At 35.7% G+C, this 12,383-nt stretch overlaps 1 protein-coding gene across 1 annotated transcript in view; it reads left to right on the top strand.

The window, feature by feature from the left end:
- CTTNBP2 (cortactin binding protein 2) overlaps positions 1-12,383 on the top strand; it is a 68,526-nt gene that overhangs the window by 38,259 nt on the left and 17,884 nt on the right. Inside the window, exons 7-13 of the mRNA XM_025895966.1 lie at positions 150-404; positions 3,324-3,441; positions 5,804-6,079; positions 7,462-7,557; positions 7,989-8,068; positions 9,165-9,251; positions 9,335-9,434. Of these exons, the coding sequence (XP_025751751.1) occupies positions 150-404; positions 3,324-3,441; positions 5,804-6,079; positions 7,462-7,557; positions 7,989-8,068; positions 9,165-9,251; positions 9,335-9,434 (1,012 nt within the window). The remainder of the gene's footprint in view (positions 1-149; positions 405-3,323; positions 3,442-5,803; positions 6,080-7,461; positions 7,558-7,988; positions 8,069-9,164; positions 9,252-9,334; positions 9,435-12,383) is intronic.

Here is a 12,383-nt window from a genome sequence, read left to right as displayed (position 1 = left end):
TTTCCAAAGGATTATTATGTCACCCCCCCTTGCTTATCTTCTTAATTTCCAAACAGAACCTTCTGTTCAGACTCATTGCTGATATAAGTCTGCAAGCATTTTTCTATGTGTTTGGTGGGAGTGTGCTGTTTGATTTTGGGTTTTTTTAGGATGGCTGGTCACCAATTCACGCAGCAGTGGATTCTGGTAATGTTGAAAGTCTCAAGCTCCTTATGTACTATGGAGAGCCAAACAGCAGGAACTCTTTGGCAGATGCAGAGCCTAATTTAGACTACTTTGGTTTGGAGAAGAGAGAAGATGACTACAGCACTAGAGTAAAGCCTGTTGTTTCTGCAGATCTCATCAACCATGCTGACAAAGAGGGTTGGACTGCTGCCCACATAGCAGCATCAAAAGGCTTTAAGGTCAGTCTGTGTGAAAAGTTACAGTAACCTTATAGAATTTAGGCAGGATAAATTCTTTTATCTTTGAAGTATTAAAATTTAGATGTCAAATCGAAGTTTATTATCTAATTTCTTGGTACACTTGATTTAACAAAGACGGAAGTATACTACTCGTAGACAATTTACCTCGGAACCTAAGTGTCAAATGGGGTGAATTGTCCTATTTAAATGTTTGTTTCTTTGTGAACAACAATAAAAACACAAAACATTACTTGAGATTCAGGTTTTCAAAGTTAAGGTGAGGTGAATCCCACCCTGAATGCCAGTTTAATGGGTGTCATGTACTTACGAATGTACATTAGGTGGGCATAGTTTCCAGTTATAGGTAGGGATGATTTAGCTATGCACAATTTTTCCTGTGGGTAGGAAGGAGAGGAAAAGCAATTTGAGAATCAGATTTGTACAGTAATACATTGTTTAATTTATTATTTCAGGCAGCCTTTTTTGGCAGGCAGTGAGTATGGTTTTGGGGGGTTGGGTTAACTGATGACATGGAGAATGACCTGGAGGTTTTACTGATGACAAACAGGAAGATTTCTGGAAATTGAATATTACTTGAAGGTTTTGACATCAGAAGCCATGCACTTCTAATGCTGACTGTTTAAAGGACTTCTTTTTATATGACAGCTGTCAGTCAGATCTTACTGTGAAATTTTTACCCAGGAAGAAAATGGAGGATGCTAAACACAGAAGAGAGTGAATTTTAAGAAAATATATAGTCTAAGACTTCAAAACTCAGCTTGTGATTACATGCCTAGTTCAGTATCTGTCATTATGTTCATTTTTTTCCTGATAAATGTACTATGATATATTCAAAATAGATACAGATTTAAGATTCACTTTATTAAGTTACCTTTTTTTTAGGGACCAGCCACTGCTGGTATTCAGTATTTTGCATTACAAACAGTCAGTGTTCCATTACCAGTGTCTCTTAGGCAGGTGCAGACTCTTATTCTGGTTTCCATTCATCTGAATTTAAATGGAGTTTAGTCTGCAAATACTTAACATGCAATATGTTGGCTCTTTCTGCAATAAGATAGTCCTCAGGAACTTGGAAGCTAGGTTTCATTTTCTGTCTAAAAGTTGCTTTGAGGTGATCTCTTGAAGGTTCTGACACTCGAAGTCTTCATGTATATCTTTCATTAATAAGTCAGGGGTTTGAGTTTCTGAGCACACTCCAAGTCAACTGTTTGAGGTTAGTCTCTTAGGTGATGAAGGCAGTATATAGCTGGCAGGCAGATTGCTGGTTTTAATGTTGCAGAGACTTTATGAAATTGTATTTGATTAAATGCGTTTATTGACTTGAGGTATGTTTGGGATATTAAAAAGCTAAAATAGCCATCTTCAAGTGCTGTTAACACTTTGCCTTCATTCTCTAATCCATTATCTACACTGCATATCGTTCATTTTACCATATGATAACTGCATATAAGCAGTGCTGGCACTTGCATATTTTTGTTCCAAGATGGATAGGTGCCATTCTTTACAGATGCTTTCTGCTAGGACATTTTAGCTGTTCTTTCATAGGCAACAGAGCCAACAAAAATCCTCATTTTACTAAGGAAATAGGCTTGTTTCTTTGTTCTGACCCACTTCTTCCTGCTTTACTTCCCACATTCAGCCTCACAGTTCAGTCCTCTGCCTTCTGCCATCTTTGCTATTCATTGCTCCCGTTTGATAGTCAACGTTAATGAACTAACCTGGCAGGAAAATACATGCTTTTTTCTGCTTGATTTTCTTCTGCAAACTTTGTGAACTAATCCGTTTTTTAAAAGCAATTGCAAGTGCTGGAACTACAGCCTGGTAAAATTTCACCTCACAGGCAAATATACCTTGAATAACTGCTATGTTTATGAAAGGTCTCAGGATGTCAGATATACTGACAAAAGTTTCTGGTAGAACAGCTACAAAACATTAGCCAAAACTGCAAGAAGCCACTGTTCTGCATCAACATACTTAATAGCTGCTTCTCTGTGTTTTCAAGGTTTTGTTTCCCTGCTATGCTTAACCCCAGAGATTATTAATACAGTATTAACTAGTATAATTTCTGTTGGCTTTTTTTTTTAAATATGGCTATGGGACCTTTAATATTTTTATACATCTTACAGTATGATTGTACCAATCCAAACTTATAAGATATCATCTTTCTAATAAATTTTAATGATTTTTCCTTTTGATGAGTATATGACTTTTTTTAAGAGGGCATCATGTTGTTGGCATCCACAAGATGTTTATACTCTGACTTAATAAAAATGTGGGTTTATTTCACTGCATTGTTACTATGCTTGCAGAAATTCAGGTTTACCTGCCAAAGAAGAGGCTTGCAAGGTGATTTTAAAATGATTATTTTTCTGTGTCCCAATCAGATATCAGGTGTGATAGAAACTCATACTTGATTAATTGCAAAGTGAAAATTGGTTTTATGGATTGCTATCTAAATAGATTCATTTATTAGTCTGATTAAACTTTAGAATTGCTTATTTGATGTTGCTTGAACACTGAGCCCAAGATATTCAAACCAGGTTACGTAGATGGGCTTCTATTTCCTTATGAATACCTAAACTAGTGGCCAGATATTAGGAATTTCTTAATTCAACTGATCAGCACTTGATCAGCTTGGAGACTGTAGAAGCCTGGCTGTGTATGTTCTGCTTTTTCAAAATCGTAATTTGAGACTTTCAGGTCTGCTATAAAATATTTTTACTCTGGTTTTCAACCTCCTGCATAACATCATTTGGATTTTCATCTATAGAAACTCCGTAGCTGATTGTCTTTGGAAATGCACGTGTAAGAATATCAGTTAGGAGTCTAACTGCATATTGGTAGAACACTTTAATGCAGCAAATGGACAAGCAAATAATACAGTTCCTACCTTTGCAGAACTGTCTAGAAATCCTTTGTAGCCATGGTGGACTAGAGGCTGAGAGAAAAGATAAGTGTAATCGAACATTGCATGATGTTGCCACTGATGATTGCAAACATCTCCTAGAAAACTTAAGTAAGTAAATGCTATCAGCACTATATAAAAATGTTTTTAATAAAGAACTTGTGGGACAAAAATGAGAAATATGGAAAGGGTAGTTGTCACTTCTTTGGCACCACAATATTGAGTTTCCTTAAGCTAGCAAGTTTCTATTCTTCAAATTTTGCAAAAGCATATGATAAAATTTTGTTTGAGGTTATTAAATGACTCATATCTTTGGTTTTAAACCATTTGAAAAGATGGTACATATTGTACATGTGCAAACATCCATATTCTCTTAAAATTTCTGAATTTAATATTAGAATTACTTTTTCCAAAGCTATTATCCTCCTCTTATCTTTTCTTCAAATTCTTGCAGAAGTAGTCACTTAGTGGTGGATAACTGTCAAATTTCTTCAGGCTAAGACAATCATCTAGTCACATCTGAATCTCTTTTTAAAATATAGTTTTATTTGTCACTTGTTTATTGTTGAGGGGATTGTTTGTTTGATTCTTCAAAAATGTCTTAGAGATAACATCGAACAACTTCTTCTTTCCAACATCAGTAACTTCTGTCAGAAGATGGTTATTCAGTTGAAACCTGTTATCTTCTTTCTTTTCTGTAAATTTTCTCAAAATTCAGTAGAGCAAACTGACCTGTGTAATTCTTGAGATAGGACTTAATCCATCCACTCACTAGTTCCGTATATATCTCGATGTATTTATATCTATACATTCAGAGAAAAATATATCTATATTTCTCTGTGTAGTGAAAAGTATTGTCTTTGTAGATTTGTATGCTTTTTATTTATCTACTTTTTTGTGTTTGTTTTGTGGGATATAGGGATGTGGTAGTTAAGTTCCCTGATTATCAACAAATTAGCAAAGCTTTCTGTCTGCTGCTTCTGACTTTCCTCTTCTGCTATTATAAATCTCAGTTCTTACCATTTTACTGCAGGTTCAGAGGGGAACAGCTTACTTTCTGATAGAAACTTCTCCATGGTCATCTTCTTTATCGGACTGAAGGCAATTTCTGATGGCTGAATCTGTAGCCTGTTAAATTAATGCTTGTATTATTCTCATCCGTCTTAGCATTCTGTTTCTCTGGTCATGCTTGTCATGGATCCAACTGCTTTTATCAGGTCAGAACCTTTGGTCTCCTCTTCTCTTCTATTCACCTTAAAAAGCCAGGACTGCATTTTGGGTAAGGTGTGTATGTACCATTCTCTACCTTCATCACAGTCCAGTAAGGTTTTCCTTGTAAGGAATTGCATGCATGTAGGACAGGAGGATGTGCTGCGAGAGATCGGAATGACTGGGGGCCAGGATTGCCAGCTCTGCTGTAGAGGTCACATGCAGTGAAGTTTAGACATTTACTGTACCTCTGTCCTAGGGACCTGTTTCTTCGTGGAGAACCCTCTGTACTCCTTACAGTCTGTGCTCATTTCCCTGAGGTCCAGCCATCAGAAGGGCAAGCCTTTGATACATTTCTCACAATTCCACATCTGAAGGATGCCTTTGAGTAATCTTTTCCCTATGGTAGGCTACTGTGTTTAAATCAGAGCTTTTCTGACATCAGAAAAGCTTCATTGGTTTGTATCAGCTGAAGATCTGGCTTCTGAACACAAAAGCAAAACTAAGATCATGTTGCAAGATTTCATAATAAGCTGATTTTTTTTTAATAGTGTACTTATTTTTAATTTCAGGGATAATTTCTGAAAGGTATTGTTTTGGCATGAAAATTAGAAGATAGTTTCCTTTTCAGTTTTAGTAACCTAAATGATCCCCAGAGACTGCTGCTTCTGTTGAGTTGTATTCCAAAGAAAAGGATTTAAAATAACTTCATTGTTTCTAGAATGTGCATGTAAATTTCCTATTTTCCCTTTTTAATATTTTGTCAATTTATTCTATACTAAATAAAATATACACTTTCAAGTGAAGTTTTTCTCCTGACTCTTAACTTTTTACTTAAAGATGTTTGGCTCAGCTGTGTTTTCCACTTGTACACTAGTGCCAGAAAATTCTTTTCTGAATTGGTAATAAAAATGTGCACAACAACAATAAACTAAAATATTAAGACACTGTCCACCATCTGTCTTAATTTATAAGCAACTAGTCTGTAAAGAGGAAATATAAAAAGTACGGTTTTTCTTGCTTCCTATTATTTAAGCATAATAATCCTGGTTTGGTTTTTTTTTAAAGATAGATACCTTGATATTTTCATCACTGCTTTGATGTTGTGGTGGTGATCTGTGCTGCGCTTTGCCATTTGCTTCTCTATAGCAGGAGTTATTTTGTAGCTTTCCTTTGTAATATTAGATGTTGGTCTATAATAATGGGATTATTCTAAATTGAGTTTTACAGTTTTTCTCATTGTTGGTATTTTGTTTTTCAACAGATGCTCTTACTGTACCTGTAAGGATTTCAGTCAGTGGCATTGAACTAGCCCATTGGGGTACAGAGGAATTTGATACAGAAAACACAATATGTGCTTTAAATATCCGCAAGCAGACGTCATGGGATGATTTTTCAAAAGCAGTGAGTCAGGCAGTGACAAACCATTTCCAGGCAATCGCTTCTGATGGATGGAGGAGCCTAGAAGACCTGTCATTTAACAGTGCTGCAGAATCCAATATTGGCCTCAGTGCAAGCAGTATATTATCTGTCAAACTAGGTATCAATATTGGTGTAATATAAGAGCAAAACTTGGGGGTTTTCTTAAATTGGTGAAATCTTGTAAGATAAAAATATCTTTAGATTTCTGGATCTTTTAAAGCTTAGACTAAGAAAGACCAGTACTAGCCACGCACCTTTGAATACTGTTGGCATGAAAGCATTCTTTACTTTTATCTGTGTTTATGGCACAATTCGTTAAGCACTTTAATCTTGGGGACCATGAGGCCCTATGTTAATTAGTCCTTTACTCAATTTAGTACTTTAGAGGAGAAATCAGTATCACAGGTGAAACAAAACTCTCACCTTGATAGTGTGTGCAGTTTGGGGTTTGACGGCATAAGAAAGATGTTAAGCTCTTAGAGAGCATCCAGAGGAGGGCAACAAAGATGGTGAAGGGCCTTGAGGGGAAGCCATAGGAGGAGTGGGTGAGGTCACTTGGTTTGTTCGGCCTGGAGGAAACTGAAGGGAGACCTCATTGCATCTACGACATCTTTGTGAGGGGAAGAGGAGGGGCAGACACTGATCTCTTCTCTGTGGTGACCAGTGACAGGACTTGAGGGAACAGCCTGAAGCTGTGTCAGGGGAGGTTTAGGTTGGATTTCAGGAAAAGGTTCTTCTCTTAGGGTGTGTTTGGATACTGGCATAGGTTCCCCAGGAAAGTGGTCACAGTACCAAGGCTGCCAGAGCTCAGTAAGTGTTTGGACAATGCTCTCAGGCACAAGGTGTGATTCTTGGGGCTGTCTTGTGCCGGGACAGGGGCTGGACTTGGATGATCCTTGTGAGTCCCTTCCAATTCAAGATATTCTGTGTTACTATGAAAGCAATTTGAAGCAAAGCCCACAGTGCATCTTTACAGTACATCCAGAATATACAGTAAATACAGACTGTAAATCATTGGCATAGGTAAACAGAACTACAATTTTATATAACTTCATTTATCAAGTAAAAAAGAGAAATCTTTGAAATTGTGAGAAATCAGCTGAATTGTGGTAGTAGTAGTAACAATTGTGTAGGCTTCTGAAAATTCTTGTAGTTCATCTTAAATCTCCTTCCTTCCTCCACCTGCCCATCAGCCAAAAAAACCCCTATTCACATTAGACTGGGCAAATATCCTATTTTACTCTATTTTACATGTAAAGATGTAAAGACAGGCTAGCTGTTAAACATGTTAAACATGTGTCTCAGTTGACAGAAGACATCAGTATCCTCAGTTGTGTATCAAATAATAGTGTGATTTAGTACATCTCATACACAGAACTGGTTTGTTTGTCAAATTTGTTAGCGTATGCACACAATCTTCATAAGCAAGTGAATATATTTGAGCATAGGACACTTTATATAGATACAGGGAATATATCTTTTATTTTTTCTTTTTAACAGGAAACGTTTCATGGTCAACAGGTCAGATTTTTTCCCAGCCCCCATGGGACTTTTTGAAGAACAATAGAGCTGAGCATATCACAGTGGTTTTGTATGGTAATTTTCAAATCATAATTTTTCAGTTTTGAATGTTAAGACACTCTGTATAAAATACATATTTTGAGAATAATTTGCTACTGTTTTTTTTCTTCAGTGCTGCTTGCTTCTCAGAAATATCATATCTAATTAATTTTTTAACTAGATTTGAAAGTATTGACAATATTTAGAAAATATGCTGGCATATTTTTGCATAAAAGGTCCTACTACCTTTTCCAGTTATTTAGTAGTATCCATATTGCTTATGTCATGGATAGCCATGAATCTATGGTGCTAGGTAAATGCCTTTCATTTATTCAGCATTTTAATTTACATGGCCTCTAATTTTACGAGCTTACTGTAGAATACTGTATGAAAATCATATGTATCTGTCATACATGCATGTAAAACATGAGAGATTTAGAAAAGTTATTTGTGTATCTCGTTTTAAGGACCTCAAGAAGGCTGTCTAAATAGTGTGACTTATGCATCCATGATCCATCTTCAGACACTCCAGAATTACCTACGCCTGGTCAGTACTAAGCTAGCTTCTTTCAGTGTGCTAATTGTTCATAAAAATACTTCTCTAATAGTGTTGACTAAAAAAAAATCATTCTTTTACTCCATGAAAGAACGTCAAGACTTCTAAAAAAATTAAATGGGCTGAAAGCTGGTATTTTAAAATAGAGTTCCCCCTGAATCTTACCCTTTAACTTTAGTCTCATGAGGGCGTTAACTTTCTTCTTTAAATAGCTGCTGTCTGAGTAACTGAACTGCTTAAAAAATATATTAAAAGCTCTATGATATCTTATTGCTTTCCAGAGTTCTTTCATTCCACTTTTTGAGGGAAAAATAAATTAGAATAACATTCACATAAGAATGATTTGAAACTTGAATTTTATTACTAGCTTATATCGATATCTCCTGTAACTCTTAGTTTGTTTAATACCTCAAAATATAATGTTAATTAGAAGAGTTAGCTTTCATAGATCATTTGTTTTAACATTGCATCAAATCAGAATTAGACTAGAATCTGCGTAATTTTTACTGTGTCCTTGGATAGTATATGTTGTTAGAAGAGTTGTAATGCCTCAGGTTTCTGCTGTATTCAGCAATATTGCACAGTGATATGAGTGTATTCCCTTACTGACTTTTTAGAGATAAAGTAATTTTACAATTAAGATAAATAAAATGTTTTATTCTACCATATTGTTAACATGATCCTATTTCTACTGGAAATAAAGTCCTCAGTCTAAGTCCTTAAGTTGGCAGTGAATTACACTGATGATTTTGACATCATTCTGATACATATTTTAATTCCGCATTAAGAAAATATTTGCGATTCCTAGACTCATTATTCCTACATGAATTTTTCAAGTTTTAAAATTTGTTATAACAAAATACCTTGATAGGTAGTTTTACAAATTAGAATATAAATTTATCAATATATTCCCAAGATATTGTATGCAAATATTGTCTACTTTGAAACTAATATAGTAAGGATTATCAACTCCAGTAGTGCAAAGCAAAGAATTTTGTCTGTTAGGTGCTGAGTGTGTCATCTAGGTGAAAACAAAATAAATAATCCAAATCTGAACTTTCAAGAATATTTTGTTGTCTATCTGTAGGTTGAACAATACCGCAATGTCATTTTCCATGGTCCAGAAGGAAGTTTGCAAGATTATATAGCATATCAGATAGCATCCTGCATGAAGGTATTTACACAAACATATCAGGTAAATTAATCTATAAATCAGAGTTTTCACTATTTCACCAAATCTATAAATTTTCAACACAGCAAAAGCAAGTGGCTGCAGGATCCACATGTGAGATCGTTAAAGTTCAAGTGGATGCTGGTTTCTCCAAGGAGCAGCTTGCAGAACTGTTCATCAGTAGTGGTAAGGTTATTTCAGCAGGACTGATGTTGGTAATTTGTAGGAAATTTTTCAATGGTACAAAGTAAAGAAATACATTAAAACATTTTGCACAGTGGATGGCATTTTTTAATGGAACCCATCGTTTTTCAGGTGCTTGGGGAAAAATCGTATGAGTCTAAACTGAGGTAGAACTAAGTATGACAGAGCTTCCAATAGCAAGCTCTGTCGAAAGTTCGTGACATTTAAGTAAAATTAATATTTATTTCTGTCTCATTCATTTTTTCCTTTGTTTGTGAGCCTTTAGAAGTTCATTGCTCTGGTTTGGCTCTCCTGAATCAGAAATAAAGGTCTATTGTTGCCTTATTGAAGCTGTTCTAATGTTTAAAAAAATTTTGTCACTCAAACAGGCAAATGTTAGTGTGCGTGTGTGTGCATTCTGACCCATTATTACAGGACAAAGTAGTAGGATTAACTGTTTTCTCTCAGTGGATGTGAATAACTACATGTAGATCCAAGTCCAGATACTTGGGTGCTGCATAATAAAATATTCTCAGAGCAGTCAGTAGGCTGTACCTGTGCAAACTGGCAGTGAAACTGGTGAGAATGAAAAAAGGACAAAATAACCAAAGATGAATGACAGTGAAAATGGGCAAATGACATATGGAAGCAGAAGAATAGGGACACGTGGGTCAGTCAGAAGTAGTAAGGAGACTGTAAGAAAAAGGAATAGAATAGTGCTAAAAGCAAAGAGAAAAGTAACATTTTATGTGGAGGACTCTCACAGGCAGGTTGTGCTACCTTTTGCCCGTACTCATGCATTTGAACCCTGATTTCTTTTATTTTGCCATAGTATTAACCATCTACTAATATTATAGTATATTGTATGTCATATCTAATACGTAATATAATATAAAATATATCTTATATAATGTAGGGGTAATATATAATTTATAATATTATGCATACAGTAATAATATAAAAGCCTGAAGAGTGATATGAAGCTTCCTTTTCTTTGGTGCTGTTCAAATTAATTTTGGCTCAAATACAGCTTTGCTGTTTGCAGACAGTTCTTAAATATGTCACTGCTTTCACCTCTTTGCAGCTTTCTTCTATTTTTTCCTATTTCTGTTTTATAAGTATTTAGGGCTTGGGGGTTTTTGTTGACAAAAATTAGCAATATAGTTTGAATCTAAACTTGGTAGTAAGACCTCATTCTCAGTCAAAAAATTGGACTTTTTTATTTTGGCCTCTTCTACAGCTCTAGGATCCTAATTTTACCTCCAATCAGTATGGTCATTCACATTAAAAGTAACTGAGGTAAATGTCAGTACTGCTCGGAGTAACTTTGTGTTTTAGAAGCTGTGATTTTCACGTCACTTTCTGTTTTGAAAGAGGCTGAGCTTTGGGCATTTGAAATTATACCAATTTCAGTTGTACCAATGCAACACCCCTGCATGCATCTCCATGTGCTACCATCATGAAACTTTGAGGCAAAGCTTTCCAAGGATCAGCCCCTAGCTTTTTGCTTCTCCATATGGGCAGACCAGAAACAAAAAGAGGAATCTGAATCTCATAAGCAAATATTTTATTTGTAGAATTACTAACTTCTTAATAGAAAAACCCTACAGTTCAGTGAGACAGAATGCTGTCTTCAGCCTGCTCTGCAGTTGCAGTGTGGTGACTTCTATTCAAGTATGCTTTTATCCTGTAGCTTTCATTGTCTTCCTAGGTTGCAAGAAACTGAACAATCCCCTCTGCCCATGTCTGTGCTCATGAACAAAAGCAGAGCCATCCCATCAGGTCATACAGTGCCATGCAGTGCTCTATTCTGTTTGTTCACATACTTCCTGGTATAACTTTAGTCTGTGGCAATTTTTCTCTAAGGAAATCCTGGTCACAGTTCGGAGGATAGCTTATGCCAGTGATTATTCCCACATGTCATCTTCAGTGCCATCACATTGCTGGGAGGAGAGACCATTTAGTCAGAAATCAGCCAGGCTTTGGTGTTTGGCTTGCAGGCAAGAATGTCACTAATAGTCTGGTTTGTTTACTGGCTAGTGCCTCTTAGGAAAGCTGCTTCTGTATCAGCAACATACTCTTAATTGTCTGTGCTTGCATTTCAGCATGGTGCTGCTGGTTGAGTCTCTCATTTTTCTGCCTGCTTCTTGCCCCATTGTTCTGCTACATTTCCTCTCCTAAGAGAACACTCCTCCTCTCTCTAAATGGATCTATCAGACACAGAGGAAGTACCTGTCTTCCCTGCTCTCAAGCTGTATCCTCCTAGTAAAACAGGGCAGTAATAGTCAGGAAACTGCAAATAAAAAGCAGTGGGCAGATACAGTCAGATGCTGTTAGTTTTGCCCTTTTACATGTCAGTTTCCTTAATGACCATTTTAGTACCACCTTCAAAAGGTTCTGAAACAATGGAAGGCACAATATACTCAAGATGAGTGTTTTGTTTTATAGATATATTACAGAAGTATTCACCTGGGATTTAGTGTTACAGGAACACATGCAAAGGCTGTCTTCTTTAAGCAATAACATATTAAAATCAGGAAAATTGAAAATAGCTAAAATGTGAAAAAAAAATATATACCTTATTTTAGTGCCTATTAAGATGCTATTGTTCATGCCTCATACTAGCTCTGATTATTTGAGTGATTCTTAAAGATATTGAAGGAAGTTTTGAAGAGAAAATAGTAGCAAACAAATAGGCAATCTCACAGAATGATTAAATTTCTTATAAACATGGACTATTCTGAAACCTTTTATCACTATATGGTATTAAGAGTACATGTTAAAAGTTTAAGATGTATTACAGCAAAAGAAAAAATGTTTTCAGAGGTCTTTGCTATCTTTTCTGTTGTATTTATTTTCAGTGTGCTGAAATCTTTCCTATCTGTGAAGGTCTGTGAAGATCCCATTATAGCTATTTCAAGAATTTATTTTAATCACAGATTTCAATTTTTT

This window comes from Manacus vitellinus, unplaced genomic scaffold, assembly GCF_001715985.3.
Source record: "Manacus vitellinus isolate BGI_N305 unplaced genomic scaffold, ASM171598v3 scaffold_5_pilon, whole genome shotgun sequence".
Taxonomy (NCBI): domain Eukaryota; kingdom Metazoa; phylum Chordata; class Aves; order Passeriformes; family Pipridae; genus Manacus; species Manacus vitellinus.
This window is presented reverse-complemented; position numbering and strand designations above follow the sequence as displayed.